Source organism: Carassius carassius, chromosome 43, assembly GCF_963082965.1.
Source record: "Carassius carassius chromosome 43, fCarCar2.1, whole genome shotgun sequence".
NCBI classification, from domain to species: Eukaryota; Metazoa; Chordata; class Actinopteri; order Cypriniformes; family Cyprinidae; genus Carassius; species Carassius carassius.
This window is the reverse complement of record NC_081797.1, coordinates 7,679,390-7,693,182: the sequence shown is the minus strand read 5'-3', so window position 1 is coordinate 7,693,182 and position 13,793 is coordinate 7,679,390. Positions and strand designations below refer to the sequence as shown.

General features: G+C 34.5%; 1 protein-coding gene across 1 annotated transcript in view; it reads left to right on the top strand.

Moving 5' to 3' along the window:
* LOC132125157 (NT-3 growth factor receptor-like) overlaps positions 1-11,835 on the top strand; it is a 239,498-nt gene extending 227,663 nt beyond the window's left edge. Inside the window, exon 17 of the mRNA XM_059536416.1 lies at positions 10,433-11,835. Within this exon, the coding sequence (XP_059392399.1) occupies positions 10,433-10,618 (186 nt within the window). The 3' untranslated portion in view covers positions 10,619-11,835. The remainder of the gene's footprint in view (positions 1-10,432) is intronic.
* The last annotated feature ends 1,958 nt before the right edge of the window (positions 11,836-13,793 follow it).

Genomic DNA, 13,793 nt, shown 5'->3' with positions numbered 1-13,793 from the left:
ACCACAAGCGCTCTATGACTGGCGTAGGCGAATGCAAGGTGTAAAGACTCATTGCCTTGATGAGATTAATCAACAAAAGCGTAATGGGTACAGAATGTCTTTACTGGACTAAAAACTGGATCTGGACTCCCACAGTCCTGACAATTATGTAGCAATATGAGACAAACTCAGAGCTAATTTTAGCGTAGGTTGTTGTCTGGTCAGAATAAAGGAAGTCTTCTAACAGGATGACAAAAAAGGTGAAATTAAACAATCACTGGCTGTTATATTAAGTCATTTGGCAGCTATAGACGGTAACTCTAGCTCATCTTGAACATGACGTCTTTCTATGAGATGAACAGGAAGTACACATGTTGAAATGTCATGTTGTTGGCGAATTCATCGCACACACATTCCCTTGAGTGACATGTTAATGAGGAACATCGCTGCTTAATTTTCGGCTATTGTTCGCCATGTAACATTTCACTAAGGTTTGGATTAACTCCAAGCATCCGTGCACACATAGAGAGATGCTGCTCCCAAACTATTCCATGTTTCTAAATAGCAAAGATTATTATTTACTTTTTTACACAAATCTCATAATTACTACTATTGAACTCAATGTTGTTATGGTACGACAAGAGCCTTATAACATCGTGTTCGCTACTGTGACTGAACTGGGCTTTATTGGTTCATTTATGGATTTAAAACAAAATGTTGCAACTAAATAATCCCATGTGCAGAAAATGCTGAAAATTCAATTGTCAGTGACTGTAGATTATAAAAAGAGAAAAGAGTTGTTATAATAAGCGAAGTTTATGGATGAACTTTGTGAAAGCTTATTTCACTCCCAAACCAAAAGGGGGAAAAATAAATATATTATATTTTGCATAATGAAAATGAAGGCTGTAATTGTATAATTGTGTGTGCGGGGTATATATATGTATATAAAATATTTTAAAAATTAATACAAAATGAAACAAAATGATAAATAATACTGGTTACATTGTTAAATGCCCATATAGTTATATTACCATATAATTACAGTAATTATTATTTAATACTCATCATTGGGAATAAAAACAAATATGAGTAGGACAAATTAACAATAAACCTAAAAAGATAAATGTTTCCTATACAAAATATATTTTGGAAAATGAATGTATGTATAGCTACATTACAGTGAGATATATATATATATATATATATATATATATATATATATATATATATATTATTTTATTTTTATTTTTTTATTATTATTCATGAATTTACAAAATTATAAAATTACGGTAATGCTAATCTAATAAGAATCAATGTTGTGAAGGATGGCAATTATAAGTAGAAAAGATGTAAACAATCATAATAGTCCTACAAGTTATTTTATTATATAGTAGTTATATAATAGTTACTAGTAAAAAGTTGCTAAAATATGTAAAATATTATATAAATAGTGCTGTCAAATCGGTTAATCACATCCAAAATACATTAAAAAATGTAAAAATAACTGTAAAAATATATTACATGTTTCTTAAGATATATAAACCTATACATACCCACACACACGTGTATATATACAATATATATATATAATATATATATATAAATATATATATATATATTGTATATATATATATACAATATATATATATATAAACAGTGTTGGGGAGTAACTAGTTACATGTAACGGCGTTACGTAATTTAATTACAAAATTAATGTAACTGTAATTAGTTACAGTTACTAAGAAAAAATGAGTAATTAAATTACAGTTACTTATGAAATTTTGAACGATTACAAAGTGGATTACATTTGAATATTTACACACATCCACATACAGATTTAACTGATTTATTTCCGAAATTGCACTGACTATTCTGAGACATACCGCCCTAATAATTTCCGGGATGCGGAAACACAAGTCTAGTTTGTAGAATCCAGTCATAAAAACGGAATGCCTAACGCGGACGGAATATCCCACATTTTGGATGACTAAATCAAAAGTAGGTCAGTACACTTGAATCAAAACATGACATGGACTAGTGTCTGTGAATATTAAGCCCCAAAAATGCAATATATGACTCCTGCACGTTCTGCGTGTCTGTGGAAATCAGGCGCGGACTGGACACCGGGAGAACCGGGACAATTCCCTGTGGCCTCGCAGCCGATTTTGCCCGCAATTTAATATCATTATTGTATAATTGCCTGCCGAATGTACTAAAGCGATCATTTGCGAATCCGCCATTTGATAATTAAATCTCTAATAAGTCATGAAGTGTTAGTCATGACTCGCGCGCTCTCCGCGCCTCCGGTTTGGATCAGACTCCGAGTATCAATGCGAGAGAGTGGACTGTAGAAGTGCACAGCTGGAGCAGAGAAGCAGAACTATACTGTTCAGGTCAGTTTCATCTGTAAAGATGCTTTTTTGTCTTTGTTTTTTTATTTATTTAATCAAGCAGCAGCACGTTGCTCATCAGTCATCACTCAAAATAGGCTACTATATAAAGGACATCGTTATTATCTGTAGTAATGTTACAGTAGTAATTTAGCTGAAAAACAATCAAATTTTTTTTTATAGGTTTAGGGGGAGCTACGGACAGACAACAACACAACCCTTACGAAAATTAACGTTTTAATATATTACTATAAATCCAGAGAAAATAGTTACTATTGTTTAACTGTGGTAACCAAAAATTTAAAATGATTTTACAAATTGAGTTATTTAAAAATAAATACAAATCCATTTGCAAAAAACAAAACAAAACAAAACAAGGTTATTGTATATAGGCTAAAAAAAGCATGGTCAATTTTTGTAAGGGAAAAACATGACTCGTGTACAGTATTAGGATTTTTCTATAAAGATATTGTAGTATTGTAGAGTATTGTATTGTAAAGTATAGTTTTGTTCAATCAGTTCAATCAAAGTCATGAGAGAGATGGATAACAGGGCAAAATAAAGAGACTGAAGAGAAAAATGGAAGTGAAGGTGCAGTTCAGGAGAGAACTTTTATTTATTTAGCATGTCCCCAAATTAAAGATTTAAACATTTTTTTTTATCTCAGGTCCATACCAAAAATAGTTTTGTCCATGAATTTGTTTGTATGAGTTTGATTTTTCCAGTCTGATTTTTTTCCCAGTCCGCCCCTCCTGTAAATTAATGGCAAATACATGGTTTAATTTACTACACATACACTGTTAAAAATTCTGCTGTGATTTTACAGTAAATTACTGGCTACTAATTGCATTACTTTCACAGTAATTTACAGTAAGAAATTTAATGTAAATTACAGTAAAATTACAGTTGTGTACAGTCATTTCACAGTTATTGATATCACATCATTACTGTAATTTCACAGTGCATAACTGTATAAATATAGTTATCAGCTGTAACTTGAACAGTAATTTATTGTGTTTCAGCTGTAAAAGTAATGCAATTAGTAGCCAGTAATTAACTGTAAACTTACAATTTAATACAGTAATGCAATATGATGACATAAAAGTAGTAAAAAAAAGATTAAACAATAGTTTCCACAATTTATTTTATTTTCAATAAAATTGATACAACAATATCATAACAAACGTTGCAAGAGTCATTGCATAACAGCGGGCAGGAGTCGGCAACGGGCAATGTTTAAACCTGCTTTTACCCTCTTAACATCCTTGATGTGTCATTACAAGTGCACAGCCAATGTGAGTGATTCCTTCAGAGTGAACACGAGTGAATCTGACTGCAGTAGATGTGAAAAATATGAATAAAAATGAAGTTAATTCGGCCAGCGCTCATACCTGTATTTACATCCAGTTTTCGGTTGAAGTCCAAAGTAGTCGATTGTCGAGTTCACGTGTGTGATCATAGGTAACTAAACATATACTAAACAAAAACTTCATTTTTATTCATATTTTTCACATCTACTGCAGTCAGATTCACTCGTGTTCACTCTGAAGGAATCCCTCACATTGGCTGTGCACTTGTAATGACACATCAAGGATGTTAAGAGGGTAAAAGCAGGTTTAAACATTGCCCCATTGAAGTGAACAGGGTGCAAATTTTAAAAAGAGGATAAAAAGTGTAGGCAACACCGATTTTTGTTGTTGTTCTCTGTATTGACAGCACTCCAAATTTACAAAAAAATTAGCTCAATGTTAAAATTGACCGGAGTACTCCTATAACACAAAATCTGATTATGTTGCCATCCATTCAAAATCCACAAGTTTGCGCAGCAGAGAACACACTTGCTGATTGATGCCTCCCTGCTTCTTCTTGGATTTAGATCCTGTATCAGGGTTGATGACCAGGAAGCACCTAAGACCACAAAAAAAAAAAAAAAAAAAAAACATTTCAAAGTCTGAGAGATTCCCTATTTTTGTTATATATTTGAAAATACAGTCTAACATTAGAATATATTTTACACTCATTATTTTTCAATAATCCATTTAGTTTTTCTAATTTGCTATTTGCTGACCACAACAGCACATGCAAAACACCTTAGGGTAAGAAGTGCTCATTCCTGTAGCTGGATATCTACCTTTTGTTGGATCAGACTGAACTCTGCAGGAAGGTAGATATCCAAAAACAGGAATGAGCACCTCTTACCCAAGGTGTTTTAAAAACAGTCTTAATTTTATGGACGGAAAGGCAGGAGTCACGATATACAGTGAAATGGGATTATTAAACTTCAAAAAGTAACAGTTTTAAGACATGCAATTGCACGTTTGAAAGTGAAAACTGTTGCACATCCACCAGGTTTGAGTTCATTCATGACTCGTGGTTTCAGAGCAGTTTGTGATAATGTGCAGTACTCAAAGAAATGGTTAACTTAAAAATTAAAATTTGCTGATCATTTATATTTGTATTTTGGATTGTCATTCCATCATTGGATGCTCCATTCACTTTAGCCTGAAATGAAACCCTAAAAATCTTAAATTCTGTTCTGATGAAGAAATAAACTATAAATTATCAGCAAATACATTTTTTTTGGGTGAACTGTTCCTTTAATAAGTACTGTTTACATTTATAATATGCTGTTGATGAATTTTGAGTTTACTTTATGGCGTTTACATTTCTAAACATATTTTGCTATAAATTTTAATAATGGAGTGAGATTTTTTCAGACATGGAATGGTGATAGGAATCTGTTCGCTGTGTTTTGCCTAGGGATGCAATGTTCAAGTGAAGTCTGTCTCTTCATCACAGTGAAAATACAATATATTAACAATTTAACACTGGTATCAGATTGGTACTCGGTATCGGCCGATAAAGGTCTTAAAGGGATGGTTCGGAGTAAAATTAACCTAGGCTCCTTTGCACCATGACCTCGAGCCAAACACCCCCCAGAAGCCTTTTTACCCTTGGTTGAACATTATTAAAGTTAGAGCTTATTTAGAGATATCAGCCGGATGGCTTAGTGCAGGCCCTAATGGATCCTAGGCTGTATCTGGTAAATTACCCCACTAATAATGCCCAGAATGGTGCCAAACTTCTACAGTAGTACAAATAGGTTCTGTACTCATAAAACAAGACTTTGGAAAGTTTGAAAGTACATCATTAGTTTATTTAAATAACACTTGCCTGACGGCTCATGCTACCGCTAACCCAGACGTCGACGTCACTTCAGTGGCTTGGGAAAAGCACGTAAAAGTCCTGGCAGAAAGCGCTGCATAAAGATGTAGTGTAACGACAAATAATTTCTTTTTTTCCGAACTGTTAACAACTTACTGTTAACTAATAATTGTTGCAAACTGGTACTAACAACAAAATATGAGTGCATTCCTGGAACTGGGCATTGTTACACTACATCCTTATGACAGCGCTTTCTGCCAGGACTTTTTTGTGCTTTTCCCAAGCCACCTTTCTGGGGCTTGAAAGCGGTTATAACATTGCAGTCTATAAGCGGGATCAAAAAAGCTCTCGGACTTCTTAAAATTATCTTAATTTGTGTTGAACAAAATTGTTTGGAACATCATGAGGGAGTGTAATTAATGAGACTTTACATTTTTGAGTGAACTAACCCTTTAATAGCTTAAGTAAACATCTTACTGCATAACTAATTCTAGCTTAAAACAAAAACTCGTTAGTCGTTAGTTTCGTTAGTCTGTTCTGAAGTTGGAACACAACTTACATTAGACTGACATCCATTCAAAGTCAATGAGCTTCCTGATCAGTGTCCAGACTTGCTGGTTTATGTGTCCTCTCTGCCTCTTTGATTTTGTACCTGTCTCTGGGTTGATGCCCAAGAAGCATATATAAACAAAAAGACAGAGAAGAAAGATATTAGTTTAATTCAAGTGGGATTAAAAAGGTTTCAGTTCCCAGTCATCACCTTCAGTGAGTCACTGCTGTTGCAGTACTGAGCAAAACTAAAGTTAGCTCAGTTTTAACAAGGTGACATTACTTGGATTCAATTAAACAGCAACCATTTAAATAACTTAACAGCAACTGAAAAACATTTACATCACAAACACAGTCAAGAATAGTCCTGCAACAAAGTTAGATGTGTGTGATTTACCCAGGCAATGCATTTGCACACAACAATTTACATCATTTACACATTTATTTTCCTATATCTTTTTTATAATAAAATGCACTTTATTTTTTCTGTTGACGAGACAGACAACGGCTGCTCCGTTTCACACACACGGCAGAAAAATATGGACGACGCCCAGCTAGCTAACATTACTAATTTGAGATTAATGTATTCCACCTTTGCACAAATCCACAACACTATAATGTATCTAGTTGATCATAACTGTCATAATACACACATTAAGGCCACAGCTTACCTTATAACTTTATTTCCCGGTGGTAGAAAAATGCTGTGGGAAAAGAGAGCGCTGTTAGAGTAACGAACGTTAACTAAGAAAAGCATTAAGCAAAGCTAAAGTTCAATTTTGACGGTGTAGTTAACTTGAAGCCTCACAGTTAATAACTTAATATGGTACTACTAGCTATACACTTATTAACACAACCAACGTCTGATCATTCAAATTTGCGCACTCAAACCTAGACGCGAGTCTGCTCCAGCTAAGTTACAAAAACATGAAACAGAACTTAACTAACGCTAATTTGGTTCATACTTTTAAATAACATGAAATTTCATATTAAAAACAGTCATCAAATTGACAAAGTTTGAAATTAAACACTTACCGCACTGAATCCGTCGAGTGTGAGGAGACCAGGCCAGGGAGCTCAGCTCAGATGACGCAGTTGCAGCGCGAAAATGACGGAATTCACAGTAGTTTCTTGTAAAAGCCCCGCGCCTGCATTATTTTCACAGTAAAAGTCTAAATACGGTATTATATTGTGAAATATCACAGTTAAAGCCTGTGAAGTGGTAATAATGTAATTACCTGTGAAATATTACAGTTATATATTGTGAAATCCTGGAAATATTTTACAGTGTAGGCCTACTGAAGCTCGCAGTGTTTTGAACATCTGCTGCCTCAATATAGGAGTACACGAGCACATAAACATAATTTCTAGAACTGTTCTGCGTCACTTCATGTGCATTTTACTTATTTTGAGAAAACTATCATCATATCATATACAAAGAGACAGCAGTTTAAAAAAAAACACCAATGTTTCAGGAGTTTATTACACAGAATACCTCACATGCTTATTAGATAACTGTATTTGAGTTGATGTATATGCTTTTATTTATTATTCTTTAATTTTCACACATTTAGAAAAGTAATCAAAAAGTACTCAAAAGTAATTAGTTACATTACTTTAATAAAGTAATTGAAAAAGTTACACTACTATTACATTTTAAACAGGGTAACTTGTAATCTGTAACCTATTACATTTCCAAAGTAACCTTCCCAACACTGTATATAAAATATACTAATATATTATACACGTAATAATACAAATAATATATATTTTCATGAGATAAACAGGAATCAGAAGAGAACAGGCACCAGTAATATAAAGCAGAGAGTCTATGTTAGAAACTGTGTTCTGTTTTTCTCTGCTAACCAAACACAGCTGGATCTGCCAAAAATATTTCATTCCCCACTTCAGATTCCCAAGCTGTGAAAAGTGAAAAAAAGCCACAGAGCTTCTCTCTAAGCTTCAAGTCGCAGCTGGTTTGAGCTCTACTTCACACAGACATTATCAATATCAGCTCAGTGAACCATAATCTACAGGTGCTGTGTGATTTATGCAAGAAAGATGTGTGTTTTTGTATTTTGCACTGAAGGGGCTTGAATACCAATCACATGCACTGCTTCATATTCTGTTGCCAGAAGGACGGTGGCTACTGTATTGCATCAGAACGTATGGTGTCATTTCTGCCAGTGGAAGAAACTAAATCAAAATTTCAGTTGATAGAACACAGACAGCCACTAGCTGGAGTCAGCGCGGGGAACCCGAGAGACCTCGAACAATCATCTGTCTTTTCTAAAAGTCGATACGAAGCCACCCACAGAGGCAAATGTCTTGAGTTTCATGAGATGGTCCCATTTTGCGTATCATAATTTACAGGCTGTACATGGTTTCTCTACAGAAACAGGAAACTGGTAAATGAGAGAATAAGTCTGCTGTACAAAAGAAACACATCAGACAGTTTTTCAGACCAGAGGTGGATAGAGTACCCAAAAACTGCACTCAAGTAAAAGTAAAAGTACTTATAGAAATATTTACTCAAGTAAAAGTAATAAGTCTGAATAGTTACTTGAGTAAGAGTAAAAAAGTATTGGATTAAAAAAAAAGTTCTCAAGTAGTTAGTTACTGTGGATCATATACTGCATATGGATAGTCTATTTTTATTTAGATATTTTTTTTTTTTTTTAAAGTTCAGCTAAATGCTTCGTCTGTCTTAGATGTAGTCTATATTACTGTATACGTGTGTGTGTGTGTGTGTGTGTGTGTGTGTGTGTGTGTATTTATATATTAGTGCTGTCAATTTATTAAAAAATAACATTAATCACACATTTTGTTTCTGAAATTATTTGTGATTAATCCCACTTAACATTACAATTTTTAAATATACATTTATATTGCAATAATTTCACATTCAATCTTCAAATTAATGTACAAACAAAGGCAGTATATATATATTGTTTATATCTGTTTAATGGCATATTTTTTATGACCAATTAAACTGATACCAATTAATACTGATTTCCATATAAAGAAAATGTCACCCTAATATTTAACCATTGACTATAGCCATTTATTACATTACAATTTAAAACTATCCATTTTAACATTTATTAGACTTTAAAAATAATTTCTAATTTAAGTGAACTTAAAACAATCTTCAAATAAACCCATAATAATAAATGTCATATTTAGCTACCTGTGCCCCTCAGCAGAAATATAAATAAATTTAATAGTTGTCAAACACTAAATTCTAAACTAAATACAGATGAATCCATAAAGCTATAAAAGTAAAAAAGATTTCCTCTTTTTTTCTTTTGTTGTTGATGAACAGACCTCGCACCTGCTGGTTATTAGAGCATTTGCCTACTATTGCGAGAGCTGCAGCTGTTGAACGTGACGCAGATCTGACATGCATCATATTTTGATAATAACTCGTTTTACCTTTTCTGACCCACTTAATCTTTAATAATGAACTGACGAGTTGAATCGAGCGTGTTACATAAGGCAGACAGTGCCGGTGTTCTGACGATTTATGCTACCAGCTCAGATTGTCCTAGCTCCCATTAAGCAGAAAGGTTGCACACATCGATAGTGAAAAATGCTACCAATCAGATTTGTTCTACCAGCTTCTTATTCATGTGGTAAAAGCCTTTACTAACCCAACCCTAAACCTACCCACCCATTCCTACCCCTACTCTAAAAACAATGCAGATATATTTTTGTATAAAAGCTGCTCCAGGACAGTTTGGAAAACCATTTCAGAGACATGTTCTTAAACGTGACTCATAAATAACATATTACATGCATGCAAAGTTTTAAGGCAGCTTTAATCGCCTTTTTGGTAACTTCATGACTTAACTGACTACGACATTGCATGATCAGAGTTTCTTTCACAATTTGATATAAAATGATACAGACTGCAGTGCACACTGGCACCTTTGTGCTTGTATTTGAAGAGCTTGCGCTCCGAGAACAATACCGTTTCCACACTCGTTTGAGTCATGCCTGGTGCTGAATTGAAGTTGGGGCACGTCACTGATACTGATACAAGAAAAAGTGACAGAAGTAGGAGTTATGAGGGCGTTGGCCAACCCTAGGCCTCGCCCCTGTGTTAACGCCATTAAATAATTTCAACGTGTTAAACTGAAAAAATGTATAGCCTCATAAACGCGCTAATTTTGAAAGCACTAATATATACATATTAGTATATGAATAGTTACGGGCCAGACTTAAAATGCAATACTAAAGTTTATAAAGTATATACAGGAGTCCTTGGCCTGGAAAAGGTTGGGGACCCCTGCAATTGAATATTTGTGAAGTAATTCCATTTTCCGTCCTACCCGTCTATGCAGGTAATCGAATGCATCACACAAGGACGTGTGCTGGAGAGGCCACGGGTTTGTCCCAAGGAAGTGTACGACATAATGCTGGGATGCTGGCAGAGGGAACCACAGCAGAGGTTGAACATCAAAGACATCCAGAAAATTCTTTATGCCTTGGGCAAAGCCACACCTGTCTACCTGGATATCCTGGGGTAGTGTTTGTTGGGAATATGTGTGGATGTCTGCGTCTATCCATCAGAGGAACGAACATCCTGGGATTTACCCAAAACAACACTGTCAGACACCTACAACATGGGGATGGACTTAAGTGCCTGCTACTCCTTTCGATACACTGGATAACAGTCTTTAAAAAGCACTTTTACATTTTGTTTACCTGCATATAAAGATGTACAGTTCTACTGCAAGAAGAGGAGTCTCCTTTTTCTATTTCTTTAGTTTTTTCTTTTCGTTTTGGTAAGAACAGCCTACTTTTAAACTCTAAAAAAGGAATAATGGAAAATTCTCCCTAAAGTATTAATAAAATCTTTTTTTTTCCATTTCCTGACTGCTTGACAACTCTCCCAGTGGTTACTTGTTTTTCATTTTATAAATATATATATTTTTAATTTATTTTTCTTTCTCCAAGTGTGGATGTATGCCATGTTTCTTGCTAAGGGTATATCGCCTTTTGGATATGACTGCTCACCGTTGCCGTGTCTGATGATTGGCAAGGACTTTTTTCATAAAAAGCCTTACTGCGCTGTGATTGGCCGGATCTTCTCTTTGTTGCTACAGGGAGTATCCAACAGGGCTTTTAAATATTCTGAGGAGCTTTTTAGTAAATAGATGAACTTGAAGGAACCACCAATCAATACAAAGGAGTTTATTTAAAAAAAAAAAAAAGAAAGAAAAAAAAAAGAATGTATATAATGTAAATTTCCGTGTCACAAGCGACAGTATGTTAACTTATTTCATTTCCTAATTAGATGATTTTAGTTCCTTGGTGTGCTGTTACGGTGAGTGAATTCTATAAATATTTTGATAATATTTTTTTTTTCACATGTCCATAGAATGTATGCTGATATTTCTAAATGAGCTTCTTTTTTTTTCATCCCCCCCTTTTTGGATACAACCAAGAGCTAGAGAACGGTCAGCGTTTTGATGGTGGAACACACCATAATGGGAAAATCATGAGACGTAGCCTCGCTCCTTGTATTCCAGAGACCATTTGCTTTTTAAATGAATGTAACAGGAAAGGTAGATGTATTTCCCAAAGCAAGCTCATGCCCAGAAAATATTAATAGGCCTATTCCATTCATTAACCCTCATTGCATTTATGATTTGTGATTATGCTTTTTGCAAACATATTATATTGTCCTTTCCTTTACTTTGAGTAATAAAAGAGAGATGGTTAAGCTATCTGGAAGAACTAGCATGTGAAAAAAATAATCATAAAAATAATAATAATATTATATATTATAATTTATATATATATAAATAAATGCGTGTGTGTGTGTGTGTGTGTGTGTGTGCTAGATTCCATAAGAATAACTGTCCTTTCCTACAGTAGTTCAGTGACTTTTTTTTTACTACTTTCCTCTAAAAAAATATATTGTAGCTGCTAATGGAGTCATCAAAATATAATAGACGAGAGTCCATAACAATGTTTTGGATTCTGTCAGGTAATAAATATTATTTTCTACCAATTGTTTTAGAAGACTGTATACACAATCGTGGGATAACTTAATTGTGTATTCAAGATGGAGCTTTCCTAAGACTAAAGGGCTTCTTTTCAACATTCTTCATTTATTCTGAAGTGACATTTGGATTTTATTGTAATGTGTTCTCTTATTCACTCTCTCTTGCACAGTTTTGCTGGTTCATGCTTTTCATTCAAGATGATCTGTGGCTCTGTGTTTGTCTGATGATAAATCTGTAATCACTGCACATAGAGTACATCAGCCAAGTAAACTTTAGTTCAGCTTTGGCTGCAGATGTGTGCAAATGATTCTTGAGCATACAATCTGTGACATTTAAAAAATTAATCTTGAATTCTGCTTAACTCTTAGACATATTAACAGCGGAACATTAATATTATTTCATGAGTATCCATGAGTGCTCACTTTGACTCTCACAACTTTATCCCACCCATTACCAAAAGTGAAAATTGACAAAAACTTTCCTGCTTTTTCCAGCTCCCTATCAGGACCCATGACTTAAATTGGTGTTTGAGGCAACCTGCCCATCACAGTTCATCAGAACAGATTTGCGCTTAACCATAATCTCACCCTTCGCATCAAGAAAAGTTCCTGACATAGAGGAAGTGACTTAAACATTTGTTGATCTTGTTGTGTTGTTTCTTTCTGCTTCCCACAGTGGCCAGATAATTCTCTCCACATCTATGACAAGGGGGAAATTGCAAAAGTCTTTCAATAAGACCGCCAGCGGTGTGATAAGATGCTTCTCATTTTGATTTTCTTGTTGGCTGCAGGGCCCTGCTGCAGATATTCACTGACTTCACAATTTTTCCCAAGCTTTCGTGCAGAAAGGTAACAGAGGAGATTTACCCGGGTATGGGTACCCAAATGCTTGCTCAAAATGTTTGAGGTTTATTAAGTAAACAGGTACACCTGCATCCCAAGACTTCATTCAAGACTTCATTTCAAGCGTAGTCCTCTTTACTGAATGTAATTTTTGCTAATCTTTCACTGATGTGGCATTCCAGATTTTACATGTCAATTCTAGCACAGAGTGAGCATTCACGCTGAATTAGGTTCTAATTAGAAGGAAACAGACAAAATGTCAGTTTTGGCAATGACACCAATTCCCAGATTTCCTGTAAAGAGGCAAGACTTGGAGAATGCATGTGGGGATAATTTCATGAATTATCATGAACAGGCTTTTATTTCTTTGGTCTTTGTTCAACCTCTTTTTCAGTGTGGGCAATTTTCTGTAAAAACATTTCTTGCCCACTCAAATTTCTCTAATAAAATATCGGTTTATTCAAAAAAGTAAACATTATATAACAATATATTCATTTTATCATTTGAACATTGTCTGGGCATTTTTTATGACCTTTTTTTGAAACATGCTTCTCACCATGTGTATGTTGCAACAAAATGTAACAAAACTGCATTTAGTACTTTCATGTTTCCTAGAGGACTGTGGGTTTTGGCTTACTGTTGTGAATCAGTGATTCAGGGCAGTGATTACTGAAGATTATTTGAGTCATTGGGTACATAACTGTGACTAACAGGGTTCAAAGAATCAGACATTTCTCTGTGGTTTACTCTGTGAGACCGATCATTGCTCAACGACCTGTGAAAGGTGGATTATACAAACGTGGCAAGGAGAGGTGGGGTGGCTGTATCTTTATCGCCTGAAGCCGTCA